Below are 26,440 nucleotides of genomic sequence, written 5' to 3' on the forward strand. Positions count from 1 at the left end.
TGGGTTCGAGCCCTGCGTCGGGCTGTGTGCTGACTGCCAGCTCAGAGCCTGGAGCCTGTTTCAGAGTCTGTGACTCCCTCTCTCTCTGACCCTCCCCTGCTCACTCTGTCTCTCTCTCTCTCTTCTAGAAATAAATAAAACATTAAAAAAAATTTTTTAAAAGGCTTACAGAGTTGAATTAACTTGACAAGTTGTAAAATACTTAACAGGTAAATGTGGGGTCTATTTCTGGACTCTATTCTGTCTCAATGACCTATTTGTCTTTCTTTGCCAATACTACATTGTCACATTTATTGTCTTAAAATCAGTCTTGAAATGATGTGGCATGGAGCATCCAAGTTTCTTCTTTTTCAAAATTGTTTTAACTATTTACACCATTTGCATTTTAATATAAATATTAGACTCAACCCATCAATATCTTTTTTTTAAAAAGCTGGAATTTTTATTGGAATTACACGGATTTTACAGTTCAATGTGAGGAAAAATGACATTTTAACAATTTGAGTCTTATAATTAATGAACATGGTATTTATAATTCGTGAACAGGATATATCTATTTATTTAGTTCTTTTTCTCAGCAATATTTTATGCTTTTGAGTATATTTTGCTAAATTTATCCCTTTTTTAAAATGGTATTGTAAAATGTACTTTTAAAAATTTTATTTTCCAAACTGTTCATTGCAGTATAAGGAAATATAATTTATTTTTGTACACTTACTTTGTATCTTGTAACTGCTAAATTCAATTATTATTTCTAGTAGCTGTTTTTGTAGATTCTTGGGGGCTACTTCATTATCATGTCATTTTTAAATGACGATGCTTTGAATGACAATGTTGAACAGAAGTGGTAGGAGTGAACATCCCTGCCTTATTCTCAATTTTAGGGTGAAAGGATACAATCCTTCACCATTAAGTATGCTAGGTGTAGGATTTAAATAAATGCCCTTTATCAGGTTGAGGAATCTACTTTTATTTCTAATTTTGGAAGTTTTTTTTCAAATGGACATTAAATTTTGTTAAATGCTTTTTCTGTATCTGTTGATATGATCATATGGGTTTTTTAAACTTGATGAGGTACATGAAATTTTTAAAAAATATTTATTTATTTTTGAGAGAGAGACAAAGAGAGCAAGGGAGGAAGGGGCAGAGAGAGAGAGAGAGAGAGAGAGAGAGAGAGAGAGGCACAGGATTTAAAGCAGGCTCCAAGCTCTGTCAGCACAGAGTCAATGTGGGGCTCGAACTCACAAACTACAAGATCATGACCTAAGCTCAAGTCAGATGCTTAACCGACTGAGTCACCCAGGCACCCTGAAATATTTTTCAATCACAGGAGTGACAGGATTATATCTATACATTTTTTGAGAGATCACTTATCATGAAGTTGCAAATTATTCTTTATAAATTGGTTACGTCTATATCCCTTACTAAACCATGAGTTTTTTTGTTGTTGTTGAGAGAGAGATAGCAAGCACGAGTAGGGGAGGAGCAGAAGGAGATGGAGAGGGAATCCCAACCAGGCTCTATGCCGTCAGCACAGAGCCTGACATGAGGCTCAATCCCACAACCGTGAGATCATGACCCAGTGTGAGGGTCTGCCAGACACTTCTAAACTCTACATTGTATGAAGACAAATACCATGCCTGTTTTCTTCTCCAATCTATATCTAGGCTTGAATACAGTCCCTGGATCAGAGTAGAAAATACCTACTGAGGGAATAAACAAATGCAAATAGAATAAGAAGAACTATGAAGAATAAGCTAGAATCCAGAAAAACTAGAGGTAGAGAAAATAATTAGGAGGCTATCTGATTGAGGGTTGCTATTTCCACAACAGAACACTTAAGGGGCAAAGGATCCAATCCAATTAGGAAAAACAAAATAAATAGACAAAACTTTCAAGTTTTCTACATGCCTAAGAATTCTGGAGAAAATGTGGTTGATGCTAGTCTCTATAGGGTTTGAATTATTGTAATGACCAAGCCAAGAAATGAGAGGCAATTTGCTCTGTTTTTCTAGGGTTATCACATATCCTTGAATTAACCTAAATCTTTATATTTGTGGACCAAGAGTTAAATAAAGTATGGTTATGTCTCTTTGGACCTCACCAAACTAGAACCCATTTTCCAAGCTTATACAGGACTTTCCAAACCAAATCTGTGAGTGGGATAGTCTAATATCCTCTAATGGCATAAATGACTAAAGGGGAGAGAGGGTTGGGAGAGCAGTGGAGGGAAGAGGATCAGCTCAAAAGTACATAAAGCCTAAAATACCAAAATGCACTATGTTTTCACAAGAGATTAGTTAGTTGACAGCGAAGTAATAACTAGCAATGTCATAAATCTTCCTATTGCTTTCTCTTCTCTAGACTTCAAACCACTAGGATAGCAAACAAGTTGGGTTAGAAACACAAGTAGGATGGTCTGATCTAATCAGAAATTCAAGGTGTACAGGAACTGGGACTGTAGAAAAGGAAGTTCTTTGCAAGAAAATATTGCAAAGTAAAAAACAGAAAGAGGGACAGGGTAAGATATTTTTAACCTAAAAAAAGTTAGTTACTATTGCCAAACACCAAGTACAATATACAAACAAGAAGAAATCATGCCTGTCTTTAAAGATCTCACAGTTAACAAAAAGGCTTGTTAATTACCGTGAAATAACTGGTTAACAAAAACAGGGAGAATAAGCAGAGTAGGAAGTAATGCCAATCATCACCTCACTATAAGACTCTGATGAAACATCATTACAAAGTGGTTCCAGAAATTAATACAGATTACACTAACAGAAATGATATGCCTCAATCAAGGAAGAGGATATATCAACTGTGATCTCTCAATCCAAGGTGGACACTAATGTGAGTGTCACATTGTATATGCAGCATTGACTTCCTAAAATTAAACATGCTTCTAAAATGGAAAAGTATCAAAGTGATGCCTCAGAAAATATGACTAATAACAACTATCATCTACAATATGCATTTTTCAGTTTTATTATGATATAATTGATGTATTCTTCAAAGGTATACAACATAATTTGTTATTATGTATACTGCAAAATTATTAGCACAATAAGTTTAATCAACATCATTTACCTCACATAGTTAAAGTTTTTTTCTTGTGATGGAAACTTTTTAAGAGCTACTCTCTTAGCAAATTTCAAATATAAATACAGCATTGTTAACTATAGCCACCATACTTTATACGTTGTATCTCCATACAGTATGTATTTTACTTTTGACAATTTTGTGCAATGGTTAAACAAACTAAAAATGTTTAGTCTGAAGAAATGGGGGAAAACAGTAGAAGAATTATTAAGAGAGAAAATATATTTACATTGTAAGTTTTGTTTCTAAAAGGAGACTGAGATCAAAGGAACGCTTCTGAAAACAACACTACATTACATGTTAACTAACATGAATTTAAATAAAATCTTGGGGTGGGGGTACACCTGGGTGGCTCAGTTGGTTAAGGGTGTGACATTTGATTTTAGCTCAGGTCATGATCTCACGGTCGGTGAATTCAAGGGCCCCATCAGGCTCTTCACTGACAGTGTAGAGCCTGCTTGGGATTCTCCCTTTCTCTCTGCTCCTTCTCCACTCATGATCTCTCTCCCTCTCTCTCTCTCTTTCTCCCCCCCCATACTAAAAATAAATAAAATTTTGAAAAGATAAATAAATAGAAAAACAATAAAGGAATGGAACTTGTAAGTGGAAATTCAAAATAAGGAACAAGAAACACATGCAACTAATACCTCTTTTTTGCATGTAGCTAGTGTATAAAATGTTTATATTTATAAAACTTTAGACAGAGTTATTGAACAAATGAATTAATGCCTTAAAATTAATAAGCATTTTCATTGCTAAAAGTATTTAAACACACAGTAGGTGACCTTAAGACAAAAATGTGGAAAAGACTGCTTAATTCATGGCCATCCAGATTAGATAGTTACAGACCCCTCCACACTCATTAATCTCTATGAACCAGTAAGTTGCTTATTCTCTTTTGTCAGTTCTCACATCTATAAGACGGGACACAGGTTCTGGCTGTGTCAAGGTAATGTGAAAATAAGTAAGTCAAGGAGTATAAAAGGGCAGAGGCAGGGACTAAGGTAAGATCAGGGGAGGGAAGGGTAGCATAAATCTGTCACTGGTGGAAAAGGAGAGAGGTTACACTGAAGTGAACTGTTCAACTAACTGAAGACCACAACCCCAACTCCATGTTCAAGACTGCAAATTCCTCATTATTCCATCAGACAATTATCTTTCCTGCTTCTGTACTTTCTTTGCCTAGAATAAACTTACTTCCCCTGCCTAATGTGTCCACATAACAAATTTTGATTCATATTTCTTGATTTGGTCCCTCTCTGAAATCTTTCCTGACCATCCTCACAACCCTATTTATTCTCTTCCCGTGCTTTTAAGACACCAGCTAAAACTGAGTCTTCCTTTTCAATATTCTCATAGCACAATCTACATTCATAATGGAAATTACTTCATGGGAAAGTCATGAGCTTCTAGATTCAGTTTAAGACTGAATTCATGACTTAAGAATTCTCTGATCTTCAGTTTATTCATCTTTGAAACACGGATAACAACGACTGCTTCACAGTATTGTTCCAACTGTTGTACAGGAACCAAGTGCACTAAGCATAGTGGCTGCTGTACAATAAGTAATGTGAACATATGTATGTGTGTGAATAAATGAATGAGTGAGTGAGTGGTTAAGTGCCCTTTATTTCCGTGTCTACTTCCCCCTTTTCACAGATATAGTTATATACCATGGAGTGCTCTGGGATAATGACTCCATTATTTCATGCAGTTTGAAAACAACATAATATTAAGTAAGCCCAAAGTAATCAAAAAACATTTATAAAATGATCCATTCTGATTACACAAAAATCTTTTGGAATTCATATCCTAATATTCAACACTAATTGCTAAATATGAGACCTTGAGAAAGTAAAGTGTTATTTACTATTACAGCCATTACTGTATGTTTTATTCCTTTAAACAGGAAAAAAAATCATCTTAAGAGTTTTTCAAAGGAAGATGATACAGAATTATCAGAGGCAGAGGAGACTGAAAGATAAATGGCACAAAATAAGATGCTAGAAAACATAAGTCTATGCTTCTTCATTGCTTTGCTTTGAGGATAATACAACAAAATATGACATGAATGATAAAAGTAGTTGAGGGAACAATAATTTTAAATAAAGCTCAATGATACTTTATAAAATGGCAACTTTAAACTCTATACCATATTGCTAACAGTAGGAACTTAATCAAAAATTAGAGAAAGGAAAAATACTCATTTCTTTTTTATATACTTCTCTATCAAAAATTTTTTTTTACTGAATATAGGTTTTAGAACTGTGAAACTAGGTAAAAGAAACATTTCTAATGCATAAATAAAAATAAACTATGTACATGAAGGCCCAGTCTGAGATGCTGCTTATTTATATATCAAAATAATTTTATAATTTGGGGAGTGTGCAATTGTTGGCAGGGAGGCAATAAATATCAGTTTGAAGATAGACCAAAGAACAATGAGACTAATGTACAAAATCTGCAGACACCTCCCTTCCCTAATGATTAGTCTTCTTGTCATGTCATGCTCACAACATCTGTGTAAGTCAAATAAGACTGCTACTCTTTCTTTCCAAATGCACTAATAACAATAATAAGATCCATTTATACAGTGTTTATTATTCATAAAGGGTGGCTGAGCATATAGAAGTAAAGACATATGCCAAAAACTACATGGTTAATCTGAGTTACAGAGTCAAGACTGGAAACTAAGTTCATAGATTCAAGAAAAAAAAATGGTTTGAAATATCCTAAGCTAGTTTTTCAAGCTCAAAATGCACTTGCTAAATGTTTTATCTGTTTCCATACTCAATCTTATTCATTTCAACTAAAATTCTATCCAACATAATTAAAGTAGTTTTAGGAAAGTAGATTAAAAATAGAAAAGAAAATGAGGCAAATGGTTAAACTAATTACAGACCTATTTTTCTATTTTCCATTCCAGAAATGAAACTAAAGTTCTGCTAAATAGGCCCAGCAAAAGTAAATCTGCTGGGAGCACTGGTTCAACAAACTTTATTGAACAAACACCTGTATGTTAGGTTAAATCCAGTGCTAACCCATACATAAAACTACACAATGATTCCTACCCTCAAGATCACACCATTTCACACTAGATAGTATTTTATAGAAGAACCAATGCTTTCAAATAATTCTTTAAATTCATTCAAAATAAGAAAACCCAAAAACAAACATTTGTTTGTAATAAAACAAATCTGTAGAAAACAAGCAAACAAATAAATAACACACTAAAAATATTAACAGACTGATACAATTACCACTAGGTGTCACTCTGATATAAAGTTGTCGGCTGCCTTTAGGCTTGCTTTTATATACATTGTTGGGTCTTCCTGATAATAACCTGTAAAACTGCATCTTATTTATCATTTCTTTGCATTTTAGCATGTATACATATACAGAAAAATTAGGATTTATCCAATTCCTTAATAACAGTAGGCTGGTCCATATTTTTAAGTTTTCCTGTGGTATTTTAATATACATACAAATCATACATATGCTCAGATACTGAGCCATTGATTTTCTCAGCAGGTACTGCTCTGTGCTAACCACTGTGCTTGGAGAATTTAGAGAAGAATAAGACCTACTCTCTGAGGAGTTTGAGAAGTTAACAGTCACAAGGAAAACCTGAAACACAAAAAAAGAATAAGATATTTTAAAATCCATTTTGAAAGTATATATGATCTTTTATGGGATCATACAAGATGAATCAACTACTATGTCCATGCAGGTTAGGAAAGGTCCCATAAAGGAGAAGAAATATTTACATAGAATGTTAAAAGATGAGTATGAGTTTCCTAAAAAAACTAAAACAAGGAAGGGCAAATCAAACAGAATATAGGAAATAAGGAATCACTGAGAGATGGATAAGAAGATATATATTCTAGAAAAATCATTATAGGGCAACTATGTAAAATAGAGACTAGAGGAATAAAGAAAATAGAGGTGATAAAAATAAAGGAAGGATTCAAATGATATCACTGTAAAACTAACAGAATTTAATCAATCAAATGCAGTGAAAGAGAAAAAGTCATCAAGTTCCAAATATCCTTGCATACAACTTCCACAGCGATGCACATCAACAAACTTAACAGTGAACACAGAGAAGATATGTGACATGATTTTTTGACTGGCATGCAATTCATAATAGAAGAATAACCATAATCCAGAACAAATAAAAAACTGCAATAGTTAGGAGAAGCAAGACAAAGTGTGTATTGTACAATAACAATATTTTGAATTTATTTTGAATCACATTTCATTTATAATATATTTGTAACTATTTTAATTTTATTTCTTTTTAAACAGAATGATTAATTGACTGTTTCTACTCTACCAAAGTTGGGCACAAGTCCATTTTTAAAGTGAATTATAAAGTCAACAGTTTTAGCAAATGTTATCTCTGGAAATTCTATCATGTTTTTATAAAAAAATTTTGACTTACTTTCATAGATTATTCTCTAAATTAAGATAGAATTAAAGTGTAACATTAACATATATGATCCAGACAAGCCAGCATTTCTGATCACCATCTTTGAAATAAGTATATATTTCACTAAGAATATAATAACTGAATTGAAAAGGTCACCACTAAAAGGGCACAACAGCCTTGATAAACCAGAAGAAAGAATATGTGAAGTTGAAAACAAGTCATTTGAAATTACACAGTCAGTAAAATAAAGACATTAAAAATTTTTTTAAAGGTGGGGGGCGCCTGGGTGACTCAGTCAGTTAAGCATCCGACTTCGGCTCAGGTCATGATCTCACAGTCTGTGGGTTCAAGCTCCATGTCAGGCTCTGTGCTGACAGCCCAGACAGAGCCTGGAGCCTGCTTCAGATTTGGTGTCTCCCTCTCTCTCTCTGCCCCTCTCCCACTCGCTCTCTGTTTCTGTCTCTCAAAATAAAATAAAGACATTTAAAAAAAAATAAAAAAGAAAAAAAAAAAGGAAATCACCCAGTCAGAAGAGAAACAAGAAAAATGAAAAGAGAAAGAATGAAAAAAGCCTAGAGGACTTACGGGAAACCATTAAAGGACCAACAAATGAATTTATGGGAGTGGCAAAAACTAAGACAAAGGGTCAGAAGGCTTATTTGACGAAATAATGGCTGAACACTTCCCAAATCTGGGGAAGGAAATAGACTTGCAGATTCATAAAGCATAAAACATCCAAAAAAGAATAAATCCTAAAAAGTCCATACCAAAAAACATTAAAATCAAATTGTCAAATTAAAGGACAAAAAGAAATTTGAAAGCAATAAGTGAAAAGCTCACCACATAAAAGGAGCTGACCCCAGTGTCAACAGATTTCTCAAATGAAACTTTGCAGGCCAGAGGGAATAGAAAAATATACTAAAAGTGCTGAAAGAAAAAAGCTGCCAAATAAGAATACTGTATTTCCAGTAAAACCGTTCTTCATATATTAAGGAGAAATAAAGACTTTTCCCAGATAAACAAAAGCTGAGAAAGTTCAACACTGGACTTGCCTTTTAAGAAATGCTAAAGAGAGTACTCCAATTGTAACAAAAGGATACTACTAGATAGCAACACAGGAGTATAAAGCTCACTGTTAATGGTAAATATATAGACACTACAAAACACTCTACACAAGTACAGAATACTGTAATAATGGTGATTAATAACTTATATTCTGATACAGAAGTTAAAAGAAAAAAGTATACAAAATATAAGATGATAATGGTACTTAACACGCAAAGATGTAATTTGTGACATCAATAACAAAGGGAGAGAATAAAGAATAGTTTTATACATGACTTAAATTGTCAGGTTAAAATAGACTATTAAAAATATAAGATGTCTTATATAAGCTCCATGATAACTACAAAGAAAACAGATACAGAAAATACAAAGGAAACAGTTACAGAAGATACAGAAAAGAAAATGGGGAACAGGATCAAAGCATGATACTACAAAAAAAATCAACAAACACAAAGGAAGACAACAAGAGAGAGAAAGAGGGAACAAAAGCTGTAAAACAAAGGATATAATCAACAAAATGGCAACAGTAAAGTCCTTCCTATTAGTGATTAGCTTAAATGTAAATGGATAAAACTCCCCAAACAAAACACACAGACTAGTTGGATTAAAAAAACAAAACTCAACTATATGGTATCTATAAGAGATTCACTTCAGATTCATGGACACATGGAATGAACGGGAAAGGGTGGAAAAAAATTCTATGCAGATTGTAACCAAAAGAGAGCATTGTGGCCATACTAACATCAGACTAAAAAGACTTTAATTCAAAACCTGTCACAAGAGAGATAGGACATTATATGATAAAAGAGTCAATTCACATATAGGAAGATGTAATAATTATACACATATGTACTCAACATCAAAGCACCCAATATAATATGAAACAATGACAGAACTGAGAGGAGAAATAAACAACCACACAATAATAGTAGGGGATTTCAATAATGGATAAAATTTCTACACAGAAGGTCAATAAAGAAACATAGGGCTTTAACACTGTAAACCAAATGGAGCTAACAGGCATATACAAAACATTACACTGAACAGCAGCAAAATTCCAAGTACAAGTGGAGCATTCTTCAGGGCAGATGACATGTTAGGTTATAAATAATCTTAATAAATTTAAGAAGAAAGAAGCAGAAGGAAAACTGCTACTGATTTTTAGTTTCATTATACTGTGACAGGAAAACATTCTTGGCATGATTTCAATCTTCTTATATCTGTTAAGACTTGTTTGTGACCTAACATGTCATCTATCCTGGAAAATTCACAGATACATGGAAATTAAATAACTTATGCCTGCACAACCAAAAGATCAAGGAAAAAAAAATCATAAGAAAATTTAGAAAATATTTTGAAACAAATGAAAACAAAAACAGAACATACCAAAACTTTGGGGATGCAGGAAAAGCAGTACTAGGATAGGCTGATAGTAAATGCCTACATTAAAAAAGAAGAAAGATCTAATAAACAACTTAATTTTATACCTCAAATAACTATAAAAAGTGGAACAAGCTAAGCCCAAAGTTAAAAGAAGGGAGGAAATAATAAAGGTTAGAGCAGAAATGAAAAGAAAATAGAAAAACAATTTTTAAAAAATCAGTAAAACTAAGAGTTGAGGCTTGAAAAGATCAATAAAAAAACCAGACAAACTTTTACCCTAGACTAAGAAAAAAAAAGAAAGAGTCAAGTAAAACCAAAAAGGAAAAAGTAGACATTACAACTGATATCGCAGAGGTAAATATAGAGACTACTATAAATAATTACATGCCAGCAAATGGGATAGCCTAGTAAAATCAGTAAATTCATTGAAACATATAACCTACAAAGACTGAATCATAAAGAAATAGGAGATCTAAACAAATCAATAATTAATAAAGAGTAATCAGTAATTTAACAAAATCAGTAACTAGTAAAGAGTAATAAAAAAAAAAAAAATCAAAATCAGGGCACCTGGGTGGCTCAGTCAGTGAAGCATCCGACTTTAGCTCAGGTCATGATCTCACAGCTTGCGGTTTCAAGCTCCACAATGGGCTCTGTGCTGACAGCTCAGAGCCTGGATCCTGCTTCAGATTTTGTGTTTCCATCTCTCTCTGCCCCTCCCCTGCTTGCTCTCTCCCTCTTTCTCAAAAATAAACATTAAAAGAAAAAAAAAATTTTTTTTAATCAGTAATCAAAAACCAACAAAGAAAAATTCAGTACCAGATGGTTTCACTGGAGAATTCTAACAAACATCTAAAGAAAAATTAGTGTCACTCTTTCTCAAACTTGTCCCAAAACTTAAAGCAGAAAGAACACTTCCAAATTCATTTTATGAAGACATTACCCTGATGCCAAAGCCAGACAAACACACTACAAGAGCAAGAACAAAAACTATTACCCAATATCCCTGATGAATACATATGCAAAAATCTTCAACAAAATATTAGAAAACAAAATTCAACAGCACATTAGAAAGATCATGCACCATAATCAAATGAATTATGCATTTGATACAAGGATGGTTCGATATACAGAAATCAATGTGATAAATATCATATTAATAGCATGAAGGAAAAAAATTACAAGATCTTTAAAAATGCAGAAAAAGCATTTACAAAATTCACCAACATTTCATAATGAAAATACTCAAACTAGAAACAGAAAAAAATTTACTGCAACATAATAAACGCCATATATGAAACATCCACAGCTAATATCATACTGAATGGTGAAAATTAAAAATTTTTTCCTCTAAAGATCATGAACAATGCAAGAATGCCTACTGTTGCCACTTCTATACAACATAATATCTGAAGTCCTAGCCTGAGTAATTAAGCAATAAGAAGAAATAAAAGGGTTCCAAATCAGAAAGCGAGAATTAAATTACCTATGTTTCCAGATGATCTTATGTGTGGAAAACCCTAAAGATATTATTTAAAAAACAAAAACAATAACAAAAACCTGTTAGACCTAATAAACAAATCTGACAATGTTGCAGGAATACAAAATTTACATACAAAAACTAGTTATATTTTATACACTAACAACAAATAATCTAAAAAGAAAACTAATAAAACTATCTCATTTACAATAGCATCAAAACGAATAAAATACACAGGAATAAAAACCAAGGAGACAAAAGACTTGTGCACAATGAAAACTACAAAACAATGCTAAAAGAAAGTAAAGAAGAAACAAATGGGGGCGCCTGGGTGGCTTAGTCGGTTAAGCGTCCAACTTTCACTTAGGTCCTGATCTCGCGGTTCGTGGGTTCGAGCCCTGCATCGGGCTCTGTGCTGACTGCCAGCTCAGAGCCTGGAGCCTATTTCAGAGTCTGTGTCTCCCTCTCTCTCTGACCCTCCCCTGCTCACGCGGTCTCTCTCTCTCTCTCCTAGAAATAAATAAAAATATTAAAAAAAAAAAGAAAAAAACTAACTCAAAATGGGGTGGGAGGCAGGCATGGGCTAAATGGGTGATGAATATTAAGGAGGGCACTCATTGTGCTGAGCATTTAGTATTTATGTAAATGATGAACCACTAAATTCTACCCCTGAAATAAATTATTACACTATAAGTTAACTATCTGGAATTTAAATAAAATTTTGAAAAAAAATAAAGACTTAAACATAAGATCTGAAACTATAAAACTCATAGAAGAAAATATAAAGCAAAAGCTTCATTACCATTAGTCTTGGCAATGATTTCATGGATATAACACAGAAGCACAGACCACAAAAATAAAAATAGACATCGAGATTAGATTAAACAAAAAAGTTTCTGTGCAGCCAAGGAATCAATGAATAAAATGGCAACCTACAGAACTGGAGAAAATATCTCCAAACCATATATCTGAGAAGGGGTTAATATTCAAAATATAGAAAGAAATCCTACAATTCAACAGCAAACAAATAATAACCTGATTTAATCATGGGCAAGGACTTGAATATGCATTTCTCCAAAGAAAACATACAAATTACCAACAGGTATATGAGAAGATGCTCAACATCACTAATCACCATGGAAATCCCAACCAAAACCACAAATGAGATTATCTCTTCATACCTGTTAAGATGGCCACTATAAAACAAAAACAAAACAGAAAATAGCAAGTGTTGACAAGGATATGGAGAAATTGCAACGCTTGTTCATTATGGGAGTGTAAAATGATGTAGCCATTATTTAAAAAATATGAACATTCCCCTCAAAATTAAAAATAGAACCATACATGATCCAGCAATCACACTTTTGGGTATTTATCCAAAAGAATTAAAAGCAAAAACTTGAGAGATATTTGCAGTCTCTTATAGCATTATTCCAAATATCCAAGAGGTGAAAACAACCTAAATGTTCAAAGATGGGTGAATGGATAAAGAAAATGTAGAATATACACACAATGGAATATACTTCATCATTATAAAAAGAGGAAAATCCTGTAATTTGCTACAACATAGATAAAACCTGAGGATATCATACTAAGTGAAATAAGCCAGACAGAATGACAAACACCATAGGATTCCACTTACAGGATATATTTAAAGTATTTAAACTCATCTAAGCAGAAAGTTGAATGATGGTTGCCAGGGGCCAGCAGAAAGAGAAAATGGGGAGTTGCCATTCAATGGATACAAAGTTTCAATTATACAAGATGAAAAAGTTCTAGAGATCTGGTATACAACAATGTACATATAGTTAACAAAACTATATTGTACATTCAAAAATTTAAGAGAATAGATATCATATCATATGCTTTCTTTTACCACAATTTGGGGAGAGTGGGAGACTGGGAAGGAATGTATAGGAGAATATTGGGGGCATGGGAATGAGCAGGGGAAGAAATAGATGGACTAGAAAAGACATCTGGGGAGAAGGTATATGTATAAAGGAACTAATAACCTATTCAAGGAACTGAAACAAGCTCATAAAAACTTAGGCATGGTGAACAAGGACAAAAGCGGTAACAGATGAAAACTTGAAATGGAACAGGGGCCTGATCAAGCAGGGACTTTACAGGCCATGGTAAAAAGATTTTAATTTTATCCTAAACCAATGGGAAGTCTCTAAATGGCTTTAAGTACAGGAATAACAATGTAATTAGTATTTGAGAATGATCAATCTTTCAACAGTTGAGCTTTTTCTCTGTAGTGTACCTCAATTAATAAAATTAAATAAAATTAGGAAAGATCTCCCTAAAAAAGAGCAAAGGCAAAATTTCAGAAAGATCTAGAATTTAGATTTTAAGCAAAACTACATTAATGGGTCAAATAATCTGAGCCAAACATGAATTCAACACAGTTTCTCTGTAGAAATTTGGTAAAATCTGTCTAACAATGGGAGGCATACACTTTAAGTTTCCTTTGAAAAGCTGACAGGGAGAAGGGTATCATGTCTTATTTCTGATTTCTCATTAACCATAACATTAAAAATGAATGAATTTCAGCTATAGAGTCCGATACACAATATACTTACAGTTTGATTAACAATATACTTACAGTTTGATTTGCATCTGCCCTAGAAGAGCATCTTATACCATTTCATATAAGTGGAACAAAAAAATTATTCTCAAATTTGCCTCAATATCAACACATTATTTAAAATATGCAGCATAATTATATGTATGGAAAATATCAGTCTCAATTTGCTTTCTCTCCTTTCTTATCGGCAGTCAACTCAAAAGAAAAGAATATAAATGAAATATTTACCTAAGAAATTATTTATGAAGGCTTTATGTTAGGAAAAACCTTACCAACAGTACAGCTGTCTTCAAGTACCACATCAACATTTCTGTCTCTGTACTCAACCCTGAAGTCCAGCATCCGAGGTTGCCTTTCTACAATTTGCCTAGATGGCATTACAGGTCGAAATGCTGAGGAAGAAGCGGGAGCGGGAGCGGGAGCTGAAGTTGGGTGACTTGTTGGATCAAATGCAGGTCCTGGTATAGCCTCACCTCCATAGTCACTGAAATATTGACATAAAAAGGATTATCATCAACCAAATCATTACAGATTACCACTAAGGATCCATTTCCATACTTGGCTTGTGTTGGTCATCCTATCTTACACTTTACTTCCTCCATAGAATCTTTTCTAGTGACTGAAGGCCACATTACTCTCCCTCCCATCCTTGCCTTTCTATGTCTATTAACAGTATCATACATATCATTTAGGACTTAATCAGCACTTAATCATTTATTACATTGTTAACAATGTTAGTAAACTAACTCTACTTTCCACAGAACTATTTCAGAACTTTACCATCCTTAAATTTCCATTCTCCTTAATGCATTCCTCAGTCTTTTTCAAAAAATTTTTAAGTTTATTTATTTTGAGAGAGACAGAGACAGCACGAGCTGGGGAGACACAGAGAGGGAGAGAGAGAAACCCAGGCAGGTTCTGTGCTGCCAGCGCAGATCCGGACATGGGGCTCAAACCGTGAGATCAGAACCTAAGCCAAAACCAAGAGTCAGACACAACTGAGCCACCCAGGTGTCCCACACTCCTCAATCTTAGAAGATGACTTTTTTCCCTACTTTGCAGAGAAAACAGGTGCACGCCATCAAGAGGAAATTCCCTTGCCCTTTTGACATCAAATCCACAAACCTGCATATGTACTCTCTTTTTTCTTTTAAACAGAGGAGACATCATTCTATCTATACAAAATCTAAAACCATCTTCTACTAGCTTTACATTATGGATTATGTTTTTCCTTTCTAGTATCTTCAAAATCTCCTCTGGATTCTTCTCAGTAACATTTAAACATGTTCAAGTCTTAAAAATAAAATCTTTGCTCTGCTAACTTAATAGCTTATTTGTAAAATGAGAAAATTAATTACATTTGTAGGGATTAAATCAGGTAAACAAATTAAAAGCTTAGCACAATGCCTGGTGTCTATTAAGATCTCAAACCTCAAAGTCCATTTATCCAAAGTTTAACTCCTTAATGTTTCCCCAAGCCTGATCCTCCTTCCATTGTTCCTCAAAATAGCTACCCAAGCCAGAAACACCTGGTATTATCCTTGACACCTTCTTTTCTCTCAACCACCATACCTAACCAGTCCTTTCAATTTTACCTCCTAAATATCTTTTAGTTAAATCATCCACCTTTCCCCTCTGAAGCTGACACCCTAGTGCAGGCCACAAGCACGTCATGTATGGTCTGATGCAAAAGCCTCCTAATGTCTCTCTATGTACCCCTCGCTACCCTGCATATCACCATTAGAATGAAATTAAAGACAGAAATGTCTTCAGATCACTTTTATTCAGTACTCCCCTCTGTTCTTTACACAGAGTTAAAGAGGCATATAAGTCCCTGTCCGATTCAAATCCTATCTACCTTCCCATCCTTAGCTTGTACTAAGCTATCTCCCTCTCTGTAATCTAACAGCCACAACAGCCTTTCAGTTCTTCTTTCTTACCTTGATCCTTCCCATTTCATGGGGGAACAGAGACTAGTCCTTCTAAGAATATTCTTCTCATCTCATCCCTATATTCCATCCTTCTTCTAGCTAATTATATTCCATACATCATATCTCAGATTAAATGTTTTTCAACTCAGAGCATGTTTCACTACCTCAGACTGGTTCTAATTCCTCACTGCCACCAATTATAATTTGTATCAATCATCTGACATTTAAGACCCCAGAGAATATAAGTTCCACAAGGGCAAGGTTCCTATTTGTTTTTCTAATGGCCATATTATCTGCCCAGAGCTCAAGAATCTATAGAGAAGGTACTTAAATATTTAACAAACTAATGAGCAAAGGAATAATTATTAAATGATTTGTTTTTTTACCAAATCACTTAATTTATCAAATATAGTCACTTTTTTCCCCCATTTCTGGGAGGAATAGGGAAGAAGGGAATATAAGGAATGTTTCCATTGAAACAACATTATGTATATATGTTCCTCCACTGCCAAAACCACAAGCTCACACACTCTATTCTAAAACATCTTTTTTCTCACCCTAAATTTAGAGAAAAACAATGGATTGGGACCCTGAACAGGAACAACAACAAGTATGACCAAAAACACACAATTAAGCACTAGTCATAGAAGTCAGAAAAAAATATGTACACTTACTTCACACTATTGCTTTGATTAGTGTTTACCAAATTTATATTACAAAATGATTTAGTGAGTTGTGATCAGTCTTTTAAAGAACAGGATAGGACACAAATTATCAGCACGTGGCACTTTTAACAGTTAGGACCAAGTATTGGTTCCTAAAATTTTTGATTCTGATATTTGCATATGTGTGTTTTGGATTCCAAGCATTCTTCATCATAGGTCATGGCCAAAAAAGTGTGAAAATGACTAGCTTAGACCTCAGGGTTTAGATACTCTAGAAATCACTGATTCAAATAAAAAAACCCAACATTCTCTCCCAGCTGTTAAACTCAAGCAAAGTAATCTTAGAAGGAAGACATGGAAAAGAAATGACCAAAGCAGGAAATACTACACCACTGGAATTCAAATTGAGTTCCTAAGTATCTATGAACAGAATGTGTGAAATGATACTTAATATCTCTAAATTTTGTCACAACTTCTCAGAACCTCAGAAAAATAGCTAAAGTTAATAGGCTGGTCACTGATTGTTTTCTTAACTCCAAATTCATTCTTCTTTTAAATACTTTTTTTAATGTTTATTTTTGAGAGAGAATGTGAGCAGGGGAGGGACAGAGCCAGAGGGAGACAAAGAATCCAAAATAGGCTCCATGCTGTCAGCGTAAAGCCCAACATGGGGCTCAAATCCCCAAACCATGAGATCATAACTAAGCTGAAACCAAGAGTCGCGAAGTTCAACCAACTGAGCTACCCTGGCATTCCCAAATTTTTTCTTCTACAGTGATGCCTGGGCTAGCATTCTCCAAAATTCTATTTATTTTGGCATATGTTTCCCTAATAGATTCTGCATATAGGGGATACCAAAGAGAGATTATTTGTGACGACAGGAGGAAAGACTTCCTTCCTCCTGTTTACATATATTTCTATCAGTACCACACTGTAGCTTTCAGTCTCCTGCTTTTTTCAGCATTCATATAACCAGCTTCCTGACATCTCTTCAGACACCAGGAACAGCTAAACAGTATGCATGCATTCTACAGCGGCCTGATCCTCACTTGCGTCCAAGGGGCTCCTCGGAGCTTCAAAGTTCTGTTAATCCCTTTGACTTAGACCTAAGAGTGATAACTTCCTGAAGCAGTTACTATACCTCAGTTTCTTCAATTTATTTTTTCACTCTTCCACACCTGTGTAACCAATCCTACATTAAACTCCCAATACATTGCTGAAATACCCATTTGTTTTTTGATAATGGAGGCATCACAGGAAACTGGATTCAGGAATTGGTTTGATTATGTCCTTGACCTTCAATACACTGCTGAGCTCCTTGCCAATGGAAAATGAGATACTAGTGATCCAAGTCATGCATTGGTATAATAATTAAATTATCACTTATAGTTCATTATGATCACATACCTATTAAAACAAGTATCTAAGGGGACCAAATGACTATTTCACTTGGTCATTATGATAGTAATAATGACAATAAAGACTATGAGTTGGCTGCTTCTGATGCTAATGGAAAGTTTAAGAGAAGAAAATGACACACTTAGGGTTGTTAACTTTCAGTTCAAGCCATGATAACAAAGTTACAGAACTTCTGAAGTAGCACTTTCTTATTTCCTATAACCACAGGTATGTTCCTGCTGAGAATCACACACAAAACTTAATTTTGCAGCTTGCATAATTAGTGAAAGCTGAATATATACACTTTCTAAATCTCTTTTGTGAAAATTACAGCCTAGTTTTGAAAGGAGTGGGATCCTAAAATATGGAATGGGGATACCTAGATGAGTTCAGATGAAGGTTACAATCTTGAATCCATGGTATCCTTCTGAACCTCTTTTGTAAGCAGAGACATGACTAAAGTTATCTTCCTCTTGTTGAAAACTAGTAATGCTTACTTGAAACCATTGCCTTGAAAAGGGATGCTTATTCTCAAAACCTACCCCCACCATTCCTTATTGTCACTAAATCAAATCTAGGCATGCTTCAAGAAAGTAAGTACAGTGTCTTAACTGAGAAAGGGCTTATATCCAAAGATAATTATAAAATTTTGATCAATTATATCAGCAAAAACCTAGGGAACAGGCAAGGAAATGAATTTGAAGTGAATTTAATCAAAAGAGTTTTGACAGGGCCAACTATAACATGTTTTTTAACAGCTCTAAGTACCTCTAATAGTTCACTTGTTGACTGAAACTTAAGTCCCAAAGGAGTCTACATTTAATGAAGATGAAATACCCAAACTTTCCTGGCAAAATGTAGAAGAAATTCAGATGCTTAGAAAAATAACAATGCTTAAGTGGATTTACCATGTACAGTCTGAACATACACATATCTTCCTACTACGTTATCCATGAGGTCCCAGAGGACACTGCACTAAAGTATTCAGAAATACATTTGTAAGGTTGTCTGCCTTCTTAAAAAATTATAGTGGCTGTCTTCTGTGCATTAGGAATGACATGAGGAGATGAAACTACTGAGTAAGTCTCTCTATTGGGTATGATGAGATGCCAGACTGTTGAGGTCAAATGGGAGAACTCAGTAAGAAAAAGGTGGGAACAATTATGTTAACAGACAACATAGACAACATGTGGCAATCAGAAGATTTCAAACTCCGGAGATCTTCAGATATATTTAACTGAACATGATTATTTCTAAGGAACAAAATTAAAAGTCAGCCAACTAAAATATTGCTTGATCTAAAAACATGAGAAACCTTAGACCTGGTAGCCAAAAACCTAATTCCATAACCACAGAGGAGAGTCACAGTCACTCTCAGTTTCCAAACACAAGTTGTTTCACAGATATAAAGTCCCTGATCCCCACAAAGACAATGCAACAGGGCCACACATATCTATTGTAAAATTTTCTCTAAGACTTTACCTAAGAGACCTCAGCCTTTAACTAGACTGTCTGTGTGCCAATAAAAGTAAAACACCTAAATCTTTAGGGGATTACTAGATGCTAACTCTAAACTGATACTAATTCCTAGGGATATAAATGTGGAAGATAATGATGGTAAGTGAAATTTTGGCCCAAGTCCACTCATACTATGTTCAAACAATCTGTCAACCCACCCTGCAATTTCTCTCTAGATTCTGAATGTATAATTGAAAGAGACACCTTCAGTAACTGGTAGACATCCCTCACTGGTTTCCCAATTCACGGAGTTAGGGTTACTACGTAGGAAGGGATAACAGAAGGCAACTGATCTTCTTCTCTATATTAATTTGCTATTACCAAGACAAGCATTTTACTTTTACTCAGCAGGGTAAATAACATACCTTCCTTCACTGCCTTTTCCAAAAGATTATGCCCACTCTCTCTAGCGTAACAATCTAGTCTGGAGAGATCTTGATCACCTAGGCATTCCACAAAACAACACTATGTTGATAACAATGTGAGCTGATCCTAAAGAGCAAGAGTAGCAAGTACTTAGATGCTTTGATAAGACACATGCATGATACAAATCAGAAGATACATGCCACAAAAATGTAGGGTCCCACCACCTTGGTGAAGTTTCTGGGGTCCAGTGGTCAGAAACAAGCCAGGGTAAAAGGCAATGGCTGTATCTTGCACTTCCCATCAATAATAAGAGATAACAAAGTTAACAGAGGTGGAGAAGATTTGGACTGGGAAAAGAAAAGAAGGTTGTGTATACAAGCTCACACCAACCAAAAACAAACGGCTGAAGCAGAACAGCCCCCAAACAAAGGGTAGTGAAAGAAAAGCCTCCCAGTGGTGAGAACTTCATATTGTACCACAGGTTGACCTTTCATTTAGAAAGAGAGATTGCCTGAGGTACAAATCTATTTTGAATCACAGGCAATAGATTATAGGTTGGCCGGCTAATCAGGACTTGGAAAGAATAAAAGAAATATTAGGTGACAAGAAAGTTTGGGGGAAATTTATGAAAATGGATCTTTTAGAATGGACAAAATGTGAATATATGTTTTTGAAGGGAATGTTGCCTATAGGCTATCCACTGGGGAAAAAGGCTCTTAGTGTGGCATAAGATAACAATGTTCTATTGATGTCAGTCAGCTTTTTTCCCTTACTACCCTAGCACTGTTCAATACATTAATATATAATGTAGTCATGCCAAAAGGAGTGGAGGTTAGACAGAGGCACAATATCCACTTCCCCTTACCAAGGCTGAATCTGGCTATGGAAACTACTGAGTGTCTAAACTGCGACCAACAGAGACTAATACTGAGCCCCTAACATGGCATCATTCCTTGGAAATCTTGTAATGGATCATGGAGGAGGAAACAATCAGTTCTCACTTAAAAGACACTTTTCTGGATACAAAACTGACTTCCTGATGGTAATGTTTTTGCCAGTACCAATATTCATGTATTGAAGAAATGCCTTATTGATCTATGGCTTCCCATATAACACTGGTTCTAACCAAAGAACTCATTTCACAGCAAAAGAAGTGTAGTGCTGGTATCATTCATATATACTGTTACCCTGAAGCACCTAGCTTGTCAGAACAGTGGAACAGCCTGCTGAAGACAGTTATGGCACAGGATGGGAGGCAACAAACTCAAAGCTTGGGATGAGTGTGTATGCTTCATATCAGTGACCAAAACTGTGATGTTTCTCATACTACCAGAAAGCATGGGTATGAGAATTAAGGAGTGGTAGTGGTTCTTTTTATTATGCCTAACAACTTAACAGAATTTTTGTTTCCTGCTAGTTTGGGTTCTGGTGGTTCACAGATCACAGTTCCTAAAAATGTAATGTTTCCACAATGCTTTCATAGAATTAGAACCTGAGAATGCCACCTGGCAGTTTTGAACTCCTCAAACTATTCAATCAACTAGCAAATGAAGGGATACTAAGGTAGGTGAGAGGTCCTGATTACCAAGAAAAAACTGGGTTGCTGCTCTACAATGGACTATTTTCTGGTCTTCTCTAGTTATCTTCAATGAGTTAAACAATAGACAAAGAAACATACAGTATATCTGCCTGGGTCAGAAACTAAATAGGAGTTAACAAATACCATCCACTTAGTCAATGAGGAAAATTACACTACTGGTTCATAACATTTTTAGAAAACAGGGGCACATGGGTAGCTCAGCTGGTTAAACGTCCAACTTCATTGGGGCGCCTGGGTGGCTTAGTCGGTTGAGCGTCCGACTTTCGCTTAGGTCATGATCTCGCGGTTCGTGGGTTCGAGCCCCGCGTCGGGCTCTGTGCTGACTGCCAGCTCAGAGCCTGGAGCCTGTTTCAGTCTGTGACTCCCTCTCTCTCTGACCCTCCCCTGCTCGCGCTGTGTCTCTCTCTCTCTCTCTCCTAGAAATAAATAAAACACGTTAAAAAAAAAATTAAAAAAAAAAACAAAAACGTCCAATTTCAGCTCAGGAAATCTTGCAGTCTGTGAGTTTGAGCCCTGTGTCGGCCTCTGTGCTTACAGCTCAGAGCCTGGGACCTGCTTCAGATTCTATGTCTTCGTCTCTCTCTTCCCTGCTCACACTCTGTCTCCCTATCTCTCAAAAATAAATAAACATTAAAATTTTTTTTAATTTTTAGAAAACATAGCATGTGCTGTCTACTAACATGAGTAATTCATTAGCACTTCCTTCTAACAACTGCCTGCAAAAATAATGTTTAAAAAGGTTCTGGACAATATGCTAAATACATAATATATTATACCAAGATGTAGTAAATAAACATGCACACATTTGATGTTTTATGACTGAACTGTTTACATGTATGATGGCGTAAGTTACATAGTTGTAAACATACTGTATTAATAGTATATTGTCTACTGAAATAAGCCTTGGAGGATAAGGCAGAACACCTGCTTATATTCCTGACTCTATCAACATCATGCTATATCATCTGGGCCAAGTCATTTCATGCCTTATCCTACCTATAAAATGAGGGATAGTAACATCAGCCTTTACTTGCTTACAACTAAAAAAGTAACTGCAAAAACAAAACTGTGGGAGAAAGACCTTACACACATGTATTAAATTCCAACTTTTTTACCAAAAGGAAAAAATCTTAAAACAAAAGGTGTGATATGTCTAGTTTACTGACCTTGAACAGGGCTGAGTGGTACCAAAGAAAAAGCATGGCTTTTAAAATGAGACAATCCAGACTTCACCTACTACACTTGGGACCTTGAGTAAATTTATGTCAACTCTCTAACCTTCAGTTTCCTGATCTATGAAATATGAACATTTACCTCTTTAGGGGTATAGTAAGTATTAAATGATTTAATGTATGTCAATTACCTGACACAGTTTCTTTGCCTTAAACTTTATGGGTACATTAAAAACTATATTCCCACTTTTGAAATCATACAAAACTCTAATTTCAAGAAAAGCTATAAAGCATAGGAATTGGGCTGTTCTCCTTCCAAAAGCAATTCATATTAAAAAATATTTTTGGTAGCTCTTTCCTATGTTGAGGTATGAACTGGCAAGAGTCAGCTGTATTCACAGACTATATTAACTTTACTACAAAAGTCAAATATACAAGTATAAAACAAAAATCCTTTTAACTACCTACATATACCATTCCTACTACTGTGTCTTCCACTTTCAGTGTTAAGCGATGAGAAACTAACATTTTCTTTTTCTTTGGTCAGTAGATAAACAAGAGGAATTTTCAGTTATGTCAAGTCCACACTGATTTCAAAGCTAGAGAATAAGATTAGGAAGGAAAAGAGTTGAACACTATTACTAGATACAACTGATATTAATGTGTGCACATGAGTCATTCCTTTAACAAGCAAACAAAACTAAACAAAAACGCACTCTGATGAAAGTTAAACCCCAAATATTACAGCAACTTTATCAGAAATCAATTTAGTGCTGTATCTCTCTACTGATAAAGTGTATTAAGTAAAAACTATCATCTTTGACAGGATAAGCAAAACAATGCTTCCAGGGATGAGGGAATTTCTACAGTTCACCCACAGTGAAATACTGTCAAATTTTAAGATATATCCACTATGTACTCAGAACCCAGCAGCTGAATCCACAAGGGTCTAGCAAGCAAAAATTTTGGCACTAAAAGTGGAATAACATTTACTCAAGAATAAAACTGGAGCCATAGTTAGCAGTCTAAATTTTTTAAATCAAGAAAAAAAAATCATGAAGGAAGTTCCTGTCATTAGAGCTGGTTTGCTTTCTAGACAAGGGTTTCAATAAAATTGAACACCTTTTGAACCAAAAAAGAAAAAGAAAAAAAGGAAAGAAAAGAAGAAAAGAGCAAACAAAAAAATTTTGGTACAGATTCTGGAAATCAGCCACATTTACTCTGGATAAAACTCTAACAATTTTTTGTTTGTGTTTGTTTGTTTGTTTTGGTTTTGGTTTCCATAAGGGGAATAGGTCTGTTAATCACTAAGGGTAGTACCAGTACCAAACAAAATTTGCTTCCTTTCAGAATATACACAGTCTCCTATAAAGTACAGCACATTTTGCAATTCATGGTGAATTTCTTGATGGTTTTGCAACAGCACTTTTCTTTCTCTTCAAAACAATCTCATTCCTAGTCTGCTGTTTCTGTTTGCCTCATCTGCACTTAGCAGATCATGCTTCAGTGACTTAGAAATCCCAGCCACCAAAATTCAAGCCAAAGTCTGAATTGGGGGGGGGCGGGGTGAGGGTCAGGAATCAAGTAATTAAACTACACTTGGAAAGGAGAATGGTTTTACCTCCTATGACTTTCTAAGTGTCCTCTTCTAATCCAAACCAGAGTCTCCAATTTTAAGGAAAGAAAACTTAAGAAAAGTTATTTCTAATTTAAGGAATTATTTTGTAACTTAGAGTTCTCTTGGCATCATCCTCCAATTTTACCTTCCGGCAATGACACAAAACCATGAAGACCATTCCACATGTTAACAATGGATTCTTCAGAAGAAATAGTTCACTGCTCTGGGAAGTTTCATCAATTAAGAATTTACTCAAATTGTTACAAGTTATCATACACTTAATTTAGAAACCAAAAGTGAGGGGGGAAAAGAATGCAATAGTAAGGTTGGAGACAAAGGCTGAATTGGTAAATAACCATGCTTTACAGCTACTGAGATTCAGTTCTTTCCATTTTATGAATTAGAAGATGGCCTTGAAAAGCTTTCTTTCTTTCTTTTTTTAAATTTATTTTAGAGACAGAAAAAGACAGAGGGAGAGAGAAGGAGAGACAGAAAGAGGGAGGGAGAGTATGCACACAAGAAGGGGAGAGGGGCAGAGGAAAAGAGTGAGAGGCCAAGCAGGCTCCACGCTCAGTGTAGAACCTGACACATAGCTCAATCCCACAACCCTGGGATCATGACATGAGCTGAAATCAGCATTCAGACACTCAACTGACTGAGCCACCCAGGCACCCAAAAAGCTGTCTTAAAAATAAAATAAAACCACCTTTAAAAATAGTACCACCCATTCTGAAATAACATAATACCGTTAAAAGCTGAAGACTTTAGGAAACTCATATAATAAAAATGTCTGAAAGAACAGTAACACTATTAATGAATTTCTACACCAAAGAATGCTGTATCAAATGTTCTATCAAAAAGTGAAACAAAAAGATTAACAATCATCTCTTTTTGCTTTGCTAAATTCTCATCCTACCATTAAGCACCTTATAACATACCTTTGTAGAATGCCATTTTCCTGGGGTATTACACCATTGATAGCTGCCTGCAAACAAAAAACAGAGAAGCCCATTTAACAAAAAAAAAAAAAAAACAAAAACAAAAACAGAAAAAAACACAAACAAAAACAGAAAAATGCTCAGAGATGGGGTGGGGCGAAGAAGACTGTACAGGAAAATAAGTATACTTTGGAAAATGAAATGCAAACAAAATACTAAATGTTTCCCTAATAATACAAAATATTTTCTAAAATTTTCTCTACTTGCTATAATAAAACCGTATTTTAAGAAAAAAAGGCATTTGACATATAGTATACCTAAATCTTGAATCATAAAAAGCTTAGTTCCACAGTCTTCATTCAAGCAAAACACCCACAAAAACTAATGTTTAAGAATGTCAGAACAAGTAAAATCAGTACCTTACAGTAATATTTTTAACATTATTTCCTTCTTCAGATTAAGAAGTGATATAAAATCACAAATGAAAAATTCCAGTAAGAATTTTAAATTTAGCTCAGAAATTAAATTCATTCTTTCATGTTATAATTATTAATCTTCATAAAAAGACCATCTAGAAGGAAAAAAATGTAGAGGCATAAATTCTTTGATAAACAATACCACAACTGAACCAGATTACAAAAGGAAACAGGAGCATCACTGGGAAGTTCCATAAAACATTCCTGAAGTTGGTCTCTGCTAACAAGTCACCAATTACTCAGAACATAGCACGGATGTGACATGATACGGTTTTTTTTGCAGACTACTAAGCAAGCAGGCTGCTACATCCTGGATTGTCACTACAGGGTAATAGAGAAGATTCCCTGGAGAAAAGAACTTTGCCTTTCCAACTCTGCCTCTGCATCATAACAACTTCTTCCCTCTCCATGCCCATCCAAATCCACATCAAAATGAAAAAACAAAAAGCTAACGCTTCAATACTTTATTAGCTGCCTGAAAATCAACTCCCAAAAGGAGTTTGTGTATTTGGTGAAACATTAACTTAAATATTTGCCAGAAGTGGGACAAGTTTATAACGTTATTCTGTTGAGTGGAAACAGTAGAGTGTAAGGTGCTTACTATAAATTTTGAGAGTTATAATGCTCCACTGGCGAAAAGGAAGGAAGGAAATGAGGGAGGGAGGGAGGCAAGGAGGCAGGGAGGGAGGGAGGAACGAACGAACGAACA

General features: G+C 34.9%; 1 protein-coding gene across 4 annotated transcripts in view; it reads right to left on the reverse strand.

Moving 5' to 3' along the window:
* Positions 1-26,440, reverse strand: part of FAF1 (Fas associated factor 1) — a 449,320-nt gene that overhangs the window by 294,871 nt on the left and 128,009 nt on the right. For 3 of the 4 annotated variants that reach the window (XM_077779702.1, XM_077779703.1, XM_077779704.1), the window contains exons 3-4: positions 25,256-25,302; positions 14,322-14,533 (exon numbers count right to left, since the gene is read on the reverse strand). In XM_077779702.1, coding sequence (XP_077635828.1) covers positions 14,322-14,533; positions 25,256-25,302 — 259 coding nt within the window. The remainder of the gene's footprint in view (positions 1-14,321; positions 14,534-25,255; positions 25,303-26,440) is intronic. The other variant, XM_077779706.1, reaches the window with a different exon arrangement.

Source organism: Crocuta crocuta, unplaced genomic scaffold (assembly GCF_008692635.1).
Source record: "Crocuta crocuta isolate KB4526 unplaced genomic scaffold, BGI_CrCroc_1.0 scaffold168, whole genome shotgun sequence".
NCBI lineage: Eukaryota > Metazoa > Chordata > Mammalia > Carnivora > Hyaenidae > Crocuta > Crocuta crocuta.